The sequence below is a fragment of the Pseudophryne corroboree genome, unplaced genomic scaffold, assembly GCF_028390025.1.
Source record: "Pseudophryne corroboree isolate aPseCor3 unplaced genomic scaffold, aPseCor3.hap2 scaffold_962, whole genome shotgun sequence".
In the NCBI taxonomy this organism is placed as follows: Eukaryota; Metazoa; Chordata; class Amphibia; order Anura; family Myobatrachidae; genus Pseudophryne; species Pseudophryne corroboree.
Genome location: NW_026970542.1, coordinates 95113 through 115000, shown reverse-complemented (window position 1 = coordinate 115000; position 19888 = coordinate 95113). Strand labels below are relative to the sequence as shown.

The following is a 19888-nucleotide window of genomic DNA, read 5'->3' as shown; positions in this document are numbered from 1 at the left end:
ACAGCCCTCTGGGGTGTCTACCATACAACAAATCAAATGGAGAAAACCCCGTAGAGGACTGAGGGACTTCTCTGATGGCCATTAACAAGTAGGGCAACAAACAATCCCAGTTTTTCCCATCTCTCTCAACAACCTTTTTTAACATACTTTTTAATGTTTTATTAAACCTTTCCACCAACCCGTCAGTTTGGGGATGGTAGATGGACGTCCTGAGGTGAGTGACCTTAAATAACTTGCACAATTCTTTCATGATCCTTGACATAAATGGAGTACCTTGGTCAGTCAAAATTTCTTTTGGTATTCCCACTCTACTAAATACCTGCACCAGCTCCCTAGCTATCGCCTTGGTTGTGATAGTGCGTAAAGGGACAGCCTCAGGATATCGAGTGGCATAGTCCATAATTACCAGGATATACTGATGGCCCTGAGCAGACTTTAACAAGGGCCCCACGAGATCCATGGCTATTCTGTCAAACGGGACCTCTATAATAGGCATGGGAACTAGTGGGCTCCTGAAATGGGGTCTAGGGGCATGATACTGGCATTCAGGACAGGAAGAACAATATTCAGACACTTCTTTATAAACCCCTGGCCAAAAGAACCTTTGTAAAACTCTTTCAGTGGTTTTTTCTGCCCCTAAATGTCCTGCGGTAACGTGACTATGAGCTAAATCTAGTACCGTTCTCCGATAAGGCTGGGGAACTACCAGCTGTTCCACCACATCCTCACCCCTTTTGACAATGTGGTACAAGAGCTCATTACAGATGGCCATGTGGGGATACGTAACCCTGTCACCTGGTACCACAGGTTCCCCATTAACAATCTTAACATTCTCTCTAGCCTTTATTAAGGTAGGATCCTTTAACTGTTCAGACGCAAACAGATCCTTCTTTACCTCCAGGTCAGGCACGCTTTCAGTTCTAACTACTATGTCTCTGTTCCCGGCAAGAGGGTCCTCACTGGACTCCCCATCTGTCACTTCCCCAGCCAAACTAGCAAAAGGCAAAGGGACAGAAAGTTCCGAAGACCCACGTACATCCATAAAATCACCGGTATTATCAACTGGTTTTTTACTTCCCACATCTGTTGATAACCGTGATTCCCACAGTTTCCAAAAATGAGGAAAATCCCTCCCTATTATGGCCTCATGCACCAAGGTAGGGACCAGTCCCACTTTAACCCTTGCTGACCCACAACAAGTTTCTATATTCACCTCAGCAGTGGCATAATATTGGGTATCCCCATGTATGCAAGTTACCCCAATAGGTATTTGCTGGACCTTTAAGGGGTTCACTAACCCAGCTTTCACGAGGGTAACTAAACTTCCTGAATCTAGCAAGGCCTCTACCCGGTTACCTTCTAAGAACACATCACACATTTGTTTTTCCAGCTCAGGTGAAGGTACCACAGTACAGGCTAACCTAGCAAAGAAAGACATTCTGCGACATTCAAAGGCAGCATCACATTGCATGGGTTCTTGCGTGACTGGGCAATTGGCAATAACATGACCTGGCATACCACACCTAAAACATTTAACCACACGATTATCAACCCATTTGGGCAGCATAGACCGTTCTAGCCCCATTGGCCTGTTTCCAGGGCCAGTGTTTACAGTCTCTCCAGCCTTGCGTTCTCTTAACCGCCCAGCAACGTTTTCCCACGGAACAGTCTTACCAGTCTTTACTGAAGGGCGCTGTCGAGGACCTATGGGTTGCTGGGTGGTCATCAGTAGTTCCTCTGCTGCCAAATACCTCTCTACCATGTCCACTAATTGGTCAGCAGTACCCGGGTTTCCATGGCTCACCCACTTGCGCAGGACCATGGGCAAAGATCTCAAGTAGCGGTCCATGACGACTCTTTCCACCATCTGGGGACCAGTTAATGTCTCTGGCTGCAGCCATTTTTTTGTTAGCTGAATAAGGTCGTGCATCTGGGAGCGCGGAGGCTTCTCCATGGCGTACAGCCAACGGTGCACCCGTTGTGCTCGTACTGACAGCGTGACTCCCAGGCGGGTCAGGATCTCAGTCTTTAGTTTATCATAGTCCCGAGCCTCAGCAGGGCTTAAATCAAAGTAAGCTTTTTGGGGCTCACCTGACAGGAAAGGTGCCAGCAGACTGGCCCACTGTGCTTTCGGCCAGTTCTCACGCTCGGCAGTCCTTTCAAACGTGGTCAGATAGGCCTCCACATCATCAGCCTCTGTCATTTTCTGCAGGAAGTGACTGGCTCGTATAGAACTAGAGCTGGTTGGAGCACTGACGGCCACATCTCCAACCCGAGCTGCAAGTCTCTGCACCACTTCTGTTAAGGCCTCTCTATCCTGACGCTGTTGCCTGTAAAGTTCATCAACAACTGCCTGCTGTTGTCTCTTATTTTCCTCCATTGCCACCTGCTGTAGTCTCCAATTTTCCTCCATTGCCACCTGCTGCTGTCGGTTGGCCTCCTGCTGAGCCGCTGTAGCTTGCAGCAAGGCTTTAAGCAGATCCTCCATGTCAACAGATTTTCCAGGCGGCTTTGCAGCTGCTTTCACCCAGGACATATATCAAACCCTCAGGGGTGAGTCTCAGTAACTTCACACTGGGCTGTATCTGCATAAACCACCGTTTTCTGCAGGCCTCACAAAGCTGCTGCTTTCACTTATGCGCAGAACGGCCTGCTCGCATTCTCCACCAAGTTGTAACACTGTAGGGGTGCAAGGTGCCTTTTCCTGGGGAATATGGCAGCACGCAGCAGCTGAGGAACAACACAAGTCCAGTTTCTGGTACAACTGACCCCGGCCAGTTTTATTGAAACAGAAAATAAAACAAACCCCAAAATAAAAATACCTTGCCTGTCCGGCACTAACTAAACATAAGATGTTCCTAACTGTCACTAAACAAAACACAGAGTTCTTCAGTACATACTGTATAGCTTACTTGCATCAGAAAGCGTGTCTCTCACACACAGATCCTGCAGCCTTCCCAGGCAGTCTGCCCATACTAATCAGGTTAGAAGCACTATATCACTCTTACACAGCTGAAACCCTGATTAGCCCTCTGTGAGGCCAAAGACCCGAACTGGGCCCAATGTCTAGAACTCGCCTTATCTCTCTCTCAGAGCCTTTTCCCAGCTTTTACAGCAAACTGAAAAGGTTCAGACAAAACAAAAAGCATTTTTCCTAGAAGTTAACATTTTCTAAAACATGTAAGACAAGAACCTGGGACAAATATACCTGCCCTCAAACACTATCCCAGTGTTCTTGTCACAGTATATATGTGTGTGTGCATGTGTATATATGTGTGTGTATATGTATATATGTGTGTGTGTGTGTGTGTGTGTGTATATATGTGTGTGTGCATGTGTATATATGTGTGTGTATATGTATCTTTGTGAGTGTGTATATGTGTGTGTATATATATATGTGTGTATATGTATGTATATGTGTGTGTGTATATGTATTGGTGTTCTTGCTGCGCTGCAACCTGCATTTCTGTCCACGGAATCTCTGCTCTTGTTGCCTAATCATTGTATTCTCTGACAATGTTGTGCTGCTCGTCTCATATATTTGCATAGATACCATGGAGAGACCGTTATACTTTAACTCTTGGCTGAGTAATACAATCAGCTTCTATATAAGGAAGTTGGACATACTGTGTATTACGCGGTTCCCGAACTTTCTTTACTCACAGCTCCACAGAGTTTCAGAATTTTTTTTCATGCGCTCCCCGGCCGAAAGTCTCTTATTGAGAAAGTCAGAAAAAAATATTACATGAAGCAGATTGTGTTTATACGTCATCCGTAGGGTCAGGTATGGGGTGAGGGACAGGATTCACATATTGTATTATTAGCAGCCACCAGCTCTGGTTCTGCCTATTACATTGACCATAAATAATATGAATTGGTCTTGGACCACCAACCAGAGCCCCTGTAAGTGTCCTGAGGCGCCCCAGGAGCCACCTCACACAGTATGAGAACCAGAGCCCCCTGTAAGTGTCCAGAGGTGCCCCGGGAGCCACCTCACACAGTATGAGAACAAGAGCCCCCTGTAAGTGTCCTGAGATGCCCCAGGAGCCACCGCACACAGTATGAGAACCAGAGCCCCCTGTAAGTGTCCTGAGACGCCCCAGGAGCCACCGTACACAGTATGAGAACCAGAGCCCCCTGTAAGTGTCCTGAGGCGCCCCGGGAGCCACCTCACACAGTATGAGAACAAGAGCCCCCTGTAAGTGTCCTGAGATGCCCCAGGAGCCACCGCACACAGTATGAGAACCAGAGCCCCCTGTAAGTGTCCTGAGGCGCCCCGGGAGCCACCGCACACAGTATGAGAACCAGAGTCCCCTGTAAGTGTCCTGAGATGCCCCAGGAGCCACCGCACACAGTATGAGAACCAGAGCCCCCTGTAAGTGTCCTGAGGCGCCCCGGGAGCCACCTCACACAGTATGAGAACCAGAGTCCCCTGTAAGTGTCCTGAGGCACCCCGGGAGCCACCTCACACAGTATGAGAACCAGAGCCCCCTGTAAGTGTCCAGAGGCGCCCCGGGAGCCACCGCACACAGTATGAGAACCAGAGCCCCCTGTAAGTGTCCTGAGGCACCCGGGAGCCACCTCACACAGTATGAGAACCAGAGTCCCCTGTAAGTGTCCTGAGATGCCCCAGGAGCCACCGCACACAGTATGAGAACCAGAGCCCCCTGTAAGTGTCCTGAGGCGCCCCGGGAGCCACCTCACACAGTATGAGAACAAGAGCCCCCTGTAAGTGTCCTGAGATGCCCCAGGAGCCACCGCACACAGTATGAGAACCAGAGCCCCCTGTAAGTGTCCTGAGGCGCCCCGGGAGCCACCGCACACAGTATGAGAACCAGAGTCCCCTGTAAGTGTCCTGAGGCACCCCGGGAGCCACCTCACACAGTATGAGAACCAGAGCACCCCTGTAAGTGTCCAGAGGCGCCCCGGGAGCCACCGCACACAGTATGAGAACCAGAGCCCCCTGTAAGTGTCCTGAGGCACCCGGGAGCCACCTCACACAGTATGAGAACCAGAGTCCCCTGTAAGTGTCCTGAGATGCCCCAGGAGCCACCGCACACAGTATGAGAACCAGAGCCCCCTGTAAGTGTCCTGAGGCGCCCCGGGAGCCACCTCACACAGTATGAGAACCAGAGTCCCCTGTAAGTGTCCTGAGGCACCCCGGGAGCCACCTCACACAGTATGAGAACCAGAGCCCCCTGTAAGTGTCCTGAGACGCCCCGGGAGCCACCTCACACAGTATGAGTACCAGAGCCCCCTGTAAGTGTTCTGAGGCACCCGGGAGCCACCGCACACAGTATGAGAACCAGAGCCCCCTGTAAGTGTCCTGAGGCACCCCGGGAGCCACCGCACACAGTATGAGAACCAGAGCCCCCTGTAAGTGTCCTGAGGCGCCCCCTGAGCCACCTCACACAGTATGAGAACCAGAGCCCCCTGTAAGTGTTCTGAGGCACCCGGGAGCCACCGCACACAGTATGAGAACCAGAGCCCCCTGTAAGTGTCCTGAGGCGCTCCGGGAGCCACCGCACACAGTATGAGAACCAGAGCCCCCTGTAAGTGTCCTGAGGCACCCCGGGAGCCACCGCACACAGTATGAGAACCAGAGCCCCCTGTAAGTGTCCTGAGGCACCCCGGGAGCCACCTCACACAGTATGAGAACCAGAGCACCCCTGTAAGTGTCCAGAGGCGCCCCGGGAGCCACCTCACACAGTATGAGAACCAGAGCCCCCTGTAAGTGTCCTGAGGCACCCCGGGAGCCACCGCACACAGTATGAGAACCAGAGCCCCCTGTAAGTGTCCTGAGGCACCCCGGGAGCCACCGCACACAGTATGAGAACCAGAGCCCCCTGTAAGTGTCCTGAGGCACCCTGGGAGCCACCGCACACAGTATGAGAACCAGAGCCCCCTGTAAGTGTCCTGAGGCACCCCGGGAGCCACCGCACACAGTATGAGAACCAGAGCCCCCTGTAAGTGTCATGAGGCACCCCGGGAGCCACCGCACACAGTATGAGAACCAGAGCCCCCTGTAAGTGTCCTGAGGCACCCCGGGAGCCACCGCACACAGTATGAGAACCAGAGCCCCCTGTAAGTGTCCTGAGGCACCCCGGGAGCCACCGCACACAGTATGAGAACCAGAGCCCCCTGTAAGTGTCCTGAGGCGCCCAGGAGCCACCGCACAAAGTATGAGAACCAGAGCCCCCTGTAAGTGTCCTGAGATGCCCCAGGAGCCACCGTACACAGTATGAGAACCAGAGCCCCCTGTAAGTGTCATGAGGCACCCCGGGAGCCACCGCACACAGTATGAGAACCAGAGCCCCCTGTAAGTGTCCTGAGGCACCCCGGGAGCCACCGCACACAGTATGAGAACCAGAGCCCCCTGTAAGTGTCCTGAGGCACCCCGGGAGCCACCGCACACAGTATGAGAACCAGAGCCCCCTGTAAGTGTCCTGAGGCGCCCAGGAGCCACCGCACACAGTATGAGAACCAGAGCCCCCTGTAAGTGTCCTGAGATGCCCCAGGAGCCACCGTACACAGTATGAGAACCAGAGCCCACTGTAGGTGTCATGAGGCACCCCGGGAGCCACCGCACACAGTATGAGAACCAGAGCCCCCTGTAAGTGTCCTGAGGCACCCCGGGAGCCACCGCACACAGTATGAGAACCAGAGCCCCCTGTAAGTGTCCTGAGGCACCCCGGGAGCCACCGCACACAGTATGAGAACCAGAGCCCCCTGTAAGTGTCCTGAGATGCCCCAGGAGCCACCGTACACAGTATGAGAACCAGAGCCCCCTGTAAGTGTCCTGAGATGCCCCGGGAGCCACCGCACACAGTATGAGAACCAGAGCACCCTGTAAGTGTCCTGAGATGCCCCGGGAGCCACCGCACACAGTATGAGAACCAGAGCACCCTGTAAGTGTCCTGAGGCACCCCGGGAGCCACCGCACACAGTATGAGAACCAGAACCCCCTGTAAGTGTCCTGAGGCACCCCGGGAGCCACCGCACACAGTATGAGAACCAGAGCCCCCTGTAAGTCTCCTGAGGCACCCCGGGAGCCACCGCACACAGTATGAGAACCAGAGCCCCCTGTAAGTGTCCTGAGATGCCCCAGGAGCCACCGCACACAGTATGAGAACCAGAGCCCCCTGTAAGTGTCCTGAGATGCCCCAGGAGCCACCGTACACAGCATGAGAACCACTTCTGTATTATATCTACACTTTGGGTACCTGGATGCTTTTATTGTTGTGTTATTACCTATAAATATAATTTCCTTAAAATAATGGACGTGTTTTATGTGCAGGTTCACTCTCAAGGGACTATTGTATTCAGACTGATACCGGTTGGTGATCGCACGGTGAGCAGTCACACAATGGTAAGAATAACCCTGGTCTGTCATGTGGTACATATCTGATATTTATCCCTATATCCCTGATCATTATTAGAAGGGTCTGGTCTGTGGAAAGGGACAAGACAAAGCTGATACGGTACCACCACGTTCTGATGACATTCCACCCTGCGATATTTCCCTCTTCCACGCCTCCTCCTTGTCTTGTACATAACGTGAGTTATACTATAACTCACATCGGATCTCCACCATTGGCCACTCCTTCATACACATAATATTCTGTATATATCATCACCCACATTCATCCTATTTTCTGTTTCACGCAGATCACATTTATAGGCTGAAGAAAAAACAAAGATTTGACATGAGACTCTCCACAACCTGTGTCCCCCTCAGAAGACGGGGCTAGCAGTACTAGAAGCAGATTTACCACAAGGCAACCAAAATGGCTGTTTAGGGCCCTGTGAGTGCTAGGGGGCCCTGCTTGTCCCAGGGGGCCCACTGACAAGGCTGTATAAAGGGCATTTCCGACAGACCACGAGCTCCACCAAAATTGTCTGAGAACTGGGCTGTGTGAATACTCCCGGTAGGCTGTCAGCGACCGGACAGAAGTTTGGTGCCGGCTCTAGCGTGTGCCTGTGTCTCCAGTCCTGCAGTATTGTGTGTGTGATCAGTCATGACACATGTGTATGACATCAGATACGCAGGGAGAGGAGCCGGGACGTGCACAGAGAAACACATGAGGTCTTCCAGTGTTGTTTATTACATAACATCCCCCTACTACAAATTCCAATCAGGGGGGAGTAGACAGTGTATAACATCCGTCTGCTTACATCATGGTGGAGAGAAGGGGGCAGGCTGAGAGTAGTTGTGGGGAGCAGGGGGACAGGCTGGGAGAAGAAGTAGTGCAGAGCAGGGGGGCAGGCTGGGAGAAGAAGTAGTGCAGAGCAGGGGGGCAGGTTGGGAGTACTAGTAGTGCAGAGCAGGAGGGGCAGGTCAGGAGTAGCAGTAGTAGTGCAAAGCAGGGGGCAGGCTGGGAGTAGTAGTGGTGGAGAACGGGGCAGGCTGGGAGTAGTAGTAGTGTAGAGAGGGCAGCAGGCTGGGAGTAGTAGTAGTGCAGAGCAGGAGGGGCAGGTCGGGAGTAGCAGTGCAGAGCAGGGGGCAGGCTGGAAATAATAGTGGTGGAGATCAGGGGGCAGGCTGGGAGTAGTAGTGGTGGAGAACAGGGGCACGCTGGGAGTAGTAGTAGTGTAGAGAGGGCAGCAAGCTGGGAGTAGAAGTAGTGCAGAGCAGGAGGGGCAGGCTGGGAGTAGTAGTAGTGCAGAGCAGGAGGGGCAGGTCGGGAGTAGCAGTGCAGAGCGGGGGGCAGGCTGGAAATAGTGGTGGAGAGCAGGGGGCAGGCTGGGAGTAGTAGTGGTGGAGAATAGCGGCATCCTGGGAGTGGTAGTAGTGGGGAGCAGACTGGGGGTAGTGGTGGTAACTGGGAAGAAGCAGCCAGGATGGGAGTGGAAGCTGAACAAGTATGTCACCTCATCTTCGTAGCTCCCAGGTCACGGCTGCCGCTCGTTCTGACAGCAGCTTCACAGGTCATGGATAGCCTGTGTGGGTATGATGGACTGTACCGCTCCTCCCGGCCCCTAGGCAGCAGCACTCACCATCTTCTTGCGTGGCCCAGCTCACTTCCTCTAGCAGCGCAGCGCAGTACCATGAGACAGGGGGTTGGACCAGTGGCGGAGGATGACTTTACCCGGGCTTCACCCACTCTGTGGAATGCACTCCCACGCACAATAAGACTCTCCTCTAGTCTCCAAACCGTTAAACGTTCTCTGAAAACTCATCTCTTCAGACAAGCCTACCAAATTTCTGACCCACACACATAACCTTCACAGCTTCCCTATCAAGTTACATCCCCTCTGTACAGTCCACATAAACTCACATTTTGTCTTCCAACATTGCTGGGTGATCATATCATATACAACCCATTAAGAACCTAGCAACCTGGGGAACCATTATGTGACAAGTAGCATCTATCCTTGTGTATCAATGCCTATTTCCCTATAGATTGTAAGCTCGCGAGCAGGGCCTTCCTACCTCTGTCTGTCTGTCTTTACCCAGTTTTGTTCTATAATTGTTGTTCTAATTGTAAAGCGCAACGGAATATGCTGCGCTATATAAGAAACTGCTAATAAATAAATAAATAATGAGAAAGTGCGTGCCCGAGAAGACTGCACAGATGACTAGTGGTAGCTACAGGTTCTGGAGCTGGGCACAGTGAAATGAAAAAAGCCCACACACAATTGAATAGCAAAAATCTCATACCTGCTGCTATTCTCACACCTAATTGAATATGCCCCTTAAGTCTCATCGATGAGAACACATGCACTATTTGTTATTAATATGACTTAATTGTACAATAGCCTGTGATTGGTTTACAGAAGGAAGGGATTGGCCATGTCCTCCAAATTTTATGGTGGTGTAAAACACTGTTGAATCTCCTCTTTCAGCTACGGTTCATGATCAGGAACATTAGTTACACTGGTATATGACACATGCTGTCTAAGAGGGATGCGGTCAAGTTGCCAGCTGTCGGGATCACAGCAGCCAGAATGCCGACAGGCATCAGAATCCCAACAGCTGTCAGAAGCCCGGTGCCAGAATCCCAACAGGATCAGGAGACCGACCCCGGATTCCCAACCGTATGAATAGTGGGCAGGTTAGGGCCAGTACGAGGGGGTTAGGTTTAGGCATCTCCTGGAGGGTTAGGTTTGTGGGGGTAGGTTATGGTTAGGCTGCTTAGGCACCACCGGGGGGAGGTTTAGGCACTAAGGTGGGGAGGTTAGGGTTAGGCTGCAGGCACAGAGGGGTAGGGGACAGTGGGAAATATACTGCCACCCCCCCCACCCCCCCCCCCCATTGGGATTTAGAAAATCGGGATGCCGGCATGGGTATTCTGACCGCTGGCATATCATACTGGATCCCAGAGCCTTAACTAGACATTTTGGTATTCTGTGCCCCCCCCTTCAAAGGTGTGTGGGAAAAATATATGGGTATGGCTTCAGGGGGAAGGGGCGTGGTCACAAAATAATACCGATTCATAGTTTGCCGCACAGCAGTCTCCATTATTAAAATTATGCCGCACAGTTGTCCCACTTATACACATTATGCCAGGTAGAGCCCCCTTTATCACATTACGCCGTGGACTGGGTAGATAGATTGTTGGGAGGGGCTGGGAATGATCCGGCAGTCTTGGTGCACGTTGGCACCAATGACAAAGTTAGCGGAAGGTGGGATGTCCTTAAGAAAGATTATAGGGACTTAGGCCAGAAACTAAAGGGAAGGACATCTAAGGTAATATTCTCCGAAATACTACCTGTGCCTCGCGCTAGCCCAGGGAGGCAGAGGGAGATCAGGGAGGTAAATGTGTGGCTTAGAGACTGGTGTAGGAAGGAGGGGTTTGTGTTCCTGGAACACTGGGCGGACTTCTCAGTCAGGCGCCATCTTTTTTGTCGCAATGGATTGGACCTGAATGAGGAGGGGGCTGCGGTGCTGGGGGGCAGGATGGTTAGAAGGTTGGAGGAGCTTTTAAACTAGGAGCCTGGGGGGAGGGTTTAGCTAGAAACTATGGGGGAGATTCAAATGTTTGAAAAGTCGGTTGTGTGTCTATTAGATAGGAAAAAATAGACATCTAACTGACTTTTCAAACATTTGAATCCCCCCCCTATGGGTTATGCAGTGAGAATAGTAAGGATGGTGGTAGTGAACTAAATGGTGGTGAAGAAGGGGGGAGGGAAAGAGCAGCCGGCAAGGGTATTTACATGGGTACTAAAAATGGTATTACCAAAGCTATTGCCAAAACATTAACTAACAACAATTGTGGGTCATCATTACAGCATATAGAAAATGATGTAAGTAGCATAAGGGAAAATACTTATGTCAGGGCTGAGAGTTTTGAAGGACTAAATGGGTTGATCAAAGACAATCGTACGGTAAGTATGATGGGGGTGGAAAGAAAGGGAGGAGAAGGACAGTCAGTAAGAGTAACTCAAGGGAGGCACTTGTAAACCATGTTAGGATACCCTTAAAAAAACAAACGGACAAGGGTAACACTAAACTAAAATGTATGCTTGCGAACGCAAGAAGCCTAGCAGGTAAAATGGGGGAATTGGAATTGTGAGCATCAAAGGCTGAGTATGATATTATAAGTATTACGGAAACATGGTGGGACGACTCTCACGACTGCGTTGCAAACTTGGAGGGGCATTCTCTTTTCAGGAGAGACAGGGCTAACAAAAGAGGAGGAGGTGTATGCCTTTATGTTAAACCATCTCTTGAACCATACTTAAAGGAGGTTATCTATGAGGAGACTGGAGATAATGTGGAGTCACTATGGGTTGAAATCTCAAGTGGGGGCATTGATGCAAAAATACTAGTCATAGGCACGTGCTACAAACAGCCGGATATTAGCATACATGAGGAAGAACAACTCTTGCAGCAAATCAAAATGGCTGCGGGATTGGGCGACATCCTAGTGATTGGGGATTTTAACTATCCTGATATTAATTTGAGTAACGATTAATGTGTTAAAGCTAGGGGTAACAGGTTCTTAAATAAGTTAAAGGATCACTACTTTTCTCAATTAGTCAATGACCCAACTAGAGGTAAAACTAATCTGGATCTAGTAATTACAGATAATGTGGACATTATATCAAACACTAAAGTTGGGTAGACTTTTGGGTAACAGTGATTACTATATGTTCACATTCGACATCAGTTTCAAGAAACATCTCTATGAGGGATCAACCAAAACATTTAACTTTAGAAAGGCTAACTTAAGTATGCTGAGATGTGCACTAAATGACATTGACTGGGAAGTTTTGTTTCATGGCAAGAACACTAGGAAATGTGGGATGCTATATATGGCTTGCTAGATAGCAATATTCACAAATTCATTCCCTATGGACCGTAAACGCAGGAGTACCATACTCAAACCGATGTGGCTTAAGAAGGTCAAGGAAGAAATGGATAAAAAGAAGCATGCTTTCAAAGCATTTAAATATAATGGAAAGGAAGAGACATTCCAGTACTACAAGGAATGCAATAAAAGATGCAAAAAAGCAATAAGAGCAGCTAAAATTGAAAATGAAAAGCAAATCGCTATGAAGAGCAAAACCAATCCTAAAAAGTTTTTTAAATACATAAACAGTAAAAGGTTACAAAAGGAGAACATGTGTCCAATAAAAAATTTATTTGGGGTATTGATAAATGATGACGCAATAAAAGCGGAAATAGTGAACACATTTTTTTCATCAGTGTTCACCAGAGAAGAACTGACGGTGGGAGTAGTGCATAACGATAGTGATAGCAATGATTCATGGCTAGATACTTGTTTATGTGAAGAAGTAATCCGGCAGAGACTAAGCAAAGTTAAGATGAATAAATCACCTGGTCCTGATGGACTTCACCCGAGGGTTCTTATGAAGCTTAGGTCACAACTAGCAAGACCCCTATACTTGATTATCAATCGTTCAATTAGATCAGGCATGGTACCGAAGGACTGGTGTATAGCTGTGGTAGTGCCATTATTTAAAAAGGGATCTAAAAATCATCCGGGAAACTGACCAGTTAGTTCGACATCTATAGTGGGGGAAATATTGGAAGGAATTTTAAGGGATAGCATACAGAAGTATCTGCAGACCACTAAGATTATTAGCAAGAACCAGCATGGGTTTGTGAGGGACAGATCCTGTCAAACTAATTTAGTTAGCTTCTATGAGGAAGTGAGCGACACTCTTTACCAGGGAAAAGCAGTGGATGTCGTCTACTTATATTTTTGCAAAAGCTTTCGATACAGTGCCTCACAGGAGACTGATCATCAAATCGGCCTATGAAAAACTATTTGTACATGGATAAGTAACTGGCTGGATAACAGCGCGTAGTGGTCAATGGGATGTCCTCCAGCTGGGCATCAGTAGTCACTGGAATACCACAAGGGTCTGTACTCGGACCACTACTGTTCAACATATTTATCAATGACCTAGAAATAGGCCTGGAAAGCACAGTGTCAATCTTTGCAGATGATACTAAACTGTGTAGGGTAATTAATTCGGAAATATATGTGGAGTCCTTGCAGAATGATCTATCTAAACTTGAACTCTGGGCGTCTAAATGGAGAATGAGGTTCAAGTGCAAGGTTATGCATTTCGGGACTAAAAAAAAACTTGCATCCTACATATTAAATGGGGATATTCTAGGGGTAACAGTATTGGAAAAAGATTTGGGGGTACTCATTGATAATAGGCTTAATAACCGTACACAATGTCAAAGTGCAGCAAAGAAGGCAAGTAAGGTGCTAGCGTGCATAAAACAGGGACTTGAGACGGGATGAGAGTGTAATCCTGCCGCTGTACAAATCATAGGTACGTCCGCACCTGGAATATTGTGTTCGTTTTAGGCCCCATATTATAAAAAAGATATCTATGAACTTGAAAGGGTTCAAAGGCGAGCTACTAAATTGATTAAAGGGTTGGAGACACTGGAGTACGAAGAAAAGCTTACTAGGATAAATATGTATACACTAGAAAAGAGGCGCCTAAGAGGAGACATTACAGGTTGAGTATCCCATATCCAAATATTCCGAAATACAGACTTTTTTGAGTGAGATAGTGAAACCTTTGTTTTTTGATGGCTCAGTGTACACAAACTTTGTTTAATGCACAAAGTTATAAAAAAATATTGGCTAAAATGACCTTCAGGCTGTGTGTATAAGGTGTATATGTAACATAAATGCATTCTGTGCTTAGATTTAGGTCCCATCACCATGATATCTCATTATGGTATGCAATTATTCCAAAATACGGAAAAATCCGATATCCAAAATACCTCTGGTCCCAAGCATTTTGGATAAGGGATACTCAACCTGTATTAATATCTTCAAATATGTAAAGGGACATCACAAAGAGTTATCAGAGGAATTGCTTATTAAAAAAAACTTTGTATAGGACACGTGGGCACTCACTGAGGCTAGGAGAGAGAAAAGGTTCTTCACTGTTAGGGTAATAAGGATTTGGAATTTCCTGCCAGAGAAGGTGGTAATGGCGGAATCTATAAATGCATTTAAAAATTGATTGGATAAATTTCTGATTGAAAAAGATATCCAAGGTTATAGCATTTAAAATATTGGCATTGATAATCTGGGAGGAACATGATTTATTTTTATAGACATAAAATATTACTTCAGCAGGGACATTATAATGAACTCGGCTTAATGCAGAATACAGGTTGAACCCGATGGGCATCTTTTCTACCTCATTAACTATGTTACTATGTTACAGTCCCCTTTTACATTGCCAGGTAGAGCCCCTCTTACACATTGCACCAGATAGAGCCCCCATTCCTGTTACACATTGCACCAGATAGAGCCCCCTTTCCTGTTACACATTGCACCAGATAGAGCCCCCTTTCCTGTTACACATTGCACCAGGTGTATAAGGGCCCTAGGCTGATAGCTGAAGATCGGCCCTGGGGAAACAGAGATATCTGACTTCAAAGCATTGGTTCCCATCCAAGCTTATTAATTACTTTTCCTAGCCAGATATCTCGGGTTCTGTGTGACTTAGAGTTTTTCTGACGGTATACCCCAAAAGCTGAGACTCTCCCCTTTTGGTGGACACTAGCAGCTTGTCTCTACTATGCCCAGATCCAGAGATATCAGCCTTCCAGAAGCTGGCTCCAGGTCCACATGCCTAATATATATTATAATATATTTGTATATTTTCATTGGTGTATTGCTCTGACTCCTGATCTCTGATCCCCAGATCCCCAGCACCTCCTGAAAGGGGGGGAATCTCTAGATTTTTAATCCCATTCAAAGCCAAGAAATCTATTTCCAGGAATTTGAGATATCTGCAGGCAAGGAAGCTGCCCTCCCACCAGAAAATGATGAATATTAGGCCCACTTCACTATCCACCCCTCCCCTACATGCAGGGGCGTCGGAATGGGGGGGGGGGGCAAGGGGGCAGCTCGCTTCCCCCAAACATGAGAAAGGCGCCATCCACCCGGATTAATACCCTGCCTGTGCATGCAGCTACCAGCTGTAGCGGAGCCCTCTGTGTACCGCTCAGCAGAGTCTTGAGCTCTCCCTGCTCTGCAACTCTGCTGTATTTCGCAGTTGCTGCTAGACGCTGACAGCGCCACTGCCTGTCATAGCATTTGACAGGCAGTGGTGGTGTCAGTGTCTAGCATGGCTTCTCTACAGGCTCAGTCTTCGCTGCTTACCTCCTCCTCGCCTGGTCCATGGCCATTGTAGATTCCGCCTTTACTCAGCTCCGCCTCTGTCCCCTTGTCCATCCCGCGGCTCCGCCTCCCCTGAATTTGTGTGCAGCAGCTGCGGCCTGCCTCTCCACGGCTCTGCTGACCCACGTGTCCGCTGGGATCCAGGAAGTTACCGCGGCTCCGTGGTGAAGGACTTACTGACAGGTACAGCAACATAGACCTCTATCGGTTCCCAAAACAAGGGAATTTCAGGTAGTGCTGCAGGAAGATGCTCTATAAATAGTGGGAATAGTGAGCACTTGCTGAATATTTTCACACTAGACCACCAGGGAAAACAGAGTTATTGTAAAATCTAAATTAACTGCGCTGATTTAAAAGCAATTTAATAGGAATGAATAAAAACACACAAATAACATTTTAGAGAGAGAGAGAAACAAACAAACCCCCGACGCTCTGGTCTTACGTGAAACTGGCTCAGGTGCCCTCCTTCCAGGTGCTTAGCCTGCATATATTGCTTCTCCAAAACATAGGCGGCACTCAGAGACTCACAAACACTGGTTTGGTGCATAAAGCCCCACAGGGCGTGCTGTTTAATATGGGACGTTTTGGGGTAACAATCCCCTTCCTTGGACTGAGCCCTTATAACATATATATTAGAGATGAGCGGGTTCGGTTTCTCTGAAACCGAACCCGCACGAACTTCATGTTTTTTTCACGGGTCCGAGCAGACTCGGATCCTCCCGCCTTGCTCGGTTAACCCGAGCGCGCCCGAACGTCATCATGACGCTGTCGGATTCTCGCGAGACTCGGATTCTATATAAGGAGCCGCGCGTCGCCGCCATTTTCACACGTGCATTGAGATTGATAGGGAGAGGACGTGGCTGGCGTCCTCTCCATTAGAAATTAGATTAGGAGAGAGAGATTGTGCAGAGTCAGACAGAGTTTACCACAGTGACCAGTGCAGTTGTTGTTAGTTAACTTTTATTTATTTTAATATATATCCGTTCTCTGCTATATCCGTTCTCTGCCTGAAAAAAAACGATACACAGCAGCAGCCAGTCACACAGTGTGACTCAGTCTGTGTGCACTCAGCTCAGCCCAGTGTGCTGCACATCAATGTATAAAAGGCAAAGCTTATAATAATTGTGGGGGAGACTGGGGAGCACTGCAGGTTGTTATAGCAGGAGCCCCCAGGAGTACATAATATTATATTAATTTAAAATTAAACAGTGCACACTTTTGCTGCAGGAGTGCCACTGCCAGTGTGACTAGTGGTGACCAGTGCCTGACCACCAGTATAGTAGTATATTGTTGTATGTATTGTATACTATCTCTTTATCAACCAGTCTATATTAGCAGCAGACACAGTACAGTGCGGTAGTTCACGGCTGTGGCTACCTCTGTGTCGGCAGTCGGAACTCGGCAGGCAGTCCGTCCATCCATAATTGTATTACAATATATACCACCTAACCGTGGTATTTTTTTTTCTTTCTTTATACCGTCATAGTGTCATACTAGTTGTTACGAGTATACTACTATCTCTTTATCAACCAGTGTACAGTGCGGTAGTTCACGGCTGTGGCTACCTCTGTGTCGGCAGTCGGCAGGCAGTCCGTCCATCCATAATTGTATTATTATTATAATATATACCACCTAACCGTGGTTTTTTTTCCATTCTTTATACCGTCGTCATAGTGTCATACTAGTTGTTACGAGTATACTACTATCTCTTTATCAACCAGTGTACAGTGCGGTAGTTCACGGCTGTGGCTACCTCTGTGTCGGCAGTCGGCAGGCAGTCCGTCCATCCATAATTGTATTATTATTATAATATATACCACCTAACCGTGGTTTTTTTTCCATTCTTTATACCGTCGTCATAGTGTCATACTAGTTGTTACGAGTATACTACTATCTCTTTATCAACCAGTGTACAGTGCGGTAGTTCACGGCTGTGGCTACCTCTGTGTCGGCAGTCGGCAGGCAGTCCGTCCATCCATAATTGTATTATTATTATAATATATACCACCTAACCGTGGTTTTTTTTCCATTCTTTATACCGTCGTCATAGTGTCATACTAGTTGTTACGAGTATACTACTATCTCTTTATCAACCAGTGTACAGTGCGGTAGTTCACGGCTGTGGCTACCTCTGTGTCGGCAGTCGGCAGGCAGTCCGTCCATCCATAATTGTATTATTATTATAATATATACCACCTAACCGTGGTTTTTTTTTCATTCTTTATACCGTCGTCATAGTGTCATACTAGTTGTTACGAGTATACTACTATCTCTTTATCAACCAGTGTACAGTGCGGTAGTTCACGGCTGTGGCTACCTCTGTGTCGGCAGTCGGCAGGCAGTCCGTCCATCCATAATTGTATTATTATTATAATATATACCACCTAACCGTGGTTTTTTTTCCATTCTTTATACCGTCGTCATAGTGTCATACTAGTTGTTACGAGTATACTACTATCTCTTTATCAACCAGTGTACAGTGCGGTAGTTCACGGCTGTGGCTACCTCTGTGTCGGCAGTCGGCAGGCAGTCCGTCCATCCATAATTGTATTATTATTATAATATATACCACCTAACCGTGGTTTTTTTTCCATTCTTTATACCGTCGTCATAGTGTCATACTAGTTGTTACGAGTATACTACTATCTCTTTATCAACCAGTGTACAGTGCGGTAGTTCACGGCTGTGGCTACCTCTGTGTCGGCAGTCGGCAGGCAGTCCATCCATCCATAATTGTATTATTATTATAATATATACCACCTAACCGTGGTTTTTTTTCCATTCTTTATACCGTCGTCATAGTGTCATACTAGTTGTTACGAGTATACTACTATCTCTTTATCAACCAGTGTACAGTGCGGTAGTTCACGGCTGTGGCTACCTCTGTGTCGGCAGTCGGCAGGCAGTCCGTCCATCCATAATTGTATTATTATTATAATATATACCACCTAACCGTGGTTTTTTTATACCACCTAACCGTGGCAGTCCGTCCATAATTGTATACTAGTAAACTATCCAATCCATCCATCTCCATTGTTTACCTGAGGTGCCTTTTAGTTCTGCCTATAAAATATGGAGAACAAAAAAGTTGAGGTTCCAAAATTAGGGAAAGATCAAGATCCACTTCCACCTCGTGCTGAAGCTGCTGCCACTAGTCATGGCCGAGACGATGAAATGCCAGCAACGTCGTCTGCCAAGGCCGATGCCCAATGTCATAGTACAGAGCATGTCAAATCCAAAACACCAAATATCAGAAAAAAAAGGACTCCAAAACCTAAAATAAAATTGTCGGAGGAGAAGCGTAAACTTGCCAATATGCCATTTACCACACGGAGTGGCAAGGAACGGCTGAGGCCCTGGCCTATGTTCATGGCTAGTGGTTCAGCTTCACATGAGGATGGAAGCACTCAGCCTCTCGCTAGAAAACTGAAAAGACTCAAGCTGGCAAAAGCACCGCAAAGAACTGTGCGTTCTTTGAAATCCCAAATCCACAAGGAGAGTCCAATTGTGTCGTTTGCGATGCCTGACCTTCCCAACACTGGACGTGAAGAGCATGCGCCTTCCACTATTTGCATGCCCCCTGCAAGTGCTGGAAGGAGCACCCGCAGTCCAGTTCCTGATAGTCAGATTGAAGATGTCAGTGTTGAAGTACACCAGGATGAGGAGGATATGGGTGTTGCTGGCGCTGGGGAGGAAATTGACCAGGAGGATTCTGATGGTGAGGTGGTTTGTTTAAGTCAGGCACCCGGGGAGACACCTGTTGTCCGTGGGAGGAATATGGCCGTTGACATGCCAGGTGAAAATACCAAAAAAATCAGCTCTTCGGTGTGGAGGTATTTCACCAGAAATGCGGACAACAGGTGTCAAGCCGTGTGTTCCCTTTGTCAAGCTGTAATAAGTAGGGGTAAGGACGTTAACCACCTCGGAACATCCTCCCTTATACGTCACCTGCAGCGCATTCATAATAAGTCAGTGACAAGTTCAAAAACTTTGGGTGACAGCGGAAGCAGTCCACTGACCAGTAAATCCCTTCCTCTTGTAACCAAGCTCACGCAAACCACCCCACCAACTCCCTCAGTGTCAATTTCCTCCTTCCCCAGGAATGCCAATAGTCCTGCAGGCCATGTCACTGGCAAGTCTGACGAGTCCTTTCCTGCCTGGGATTCCTCCGATGCATCCTTGCGTGTAACGCCTACTGCTGCTGGCGCTGCTGTTGTTGCCGCTGGGAGTCGATGGTCATCCCAGAGGGGAAG

General features: G+C 48.0%; 1 protein-coding gene across 1 annotated transcript in view; it reads left to right on the top strand.

Annotated features, from left to right (window-relative positions):
• LOC135048411 (MAGUK p55 subfamily member 4-like) overlaps positions 1-19888 on the top strand; it is a gene marked incomplete at its 3' end in the record, with an annotated part of 166229 nt that overhangs the window by 96011 nt on the left and 50330 nt on the right. The window contains exon 8 of the mRNA XM_063955538.1: positions 7298-7369. Coding sequence (XP_063811608.1) covers positions 7298-7369 — 72 coding nt within the window. The remainder of the gene's footprint in view (positions 1-7297; positions 7370-19888) is intronic.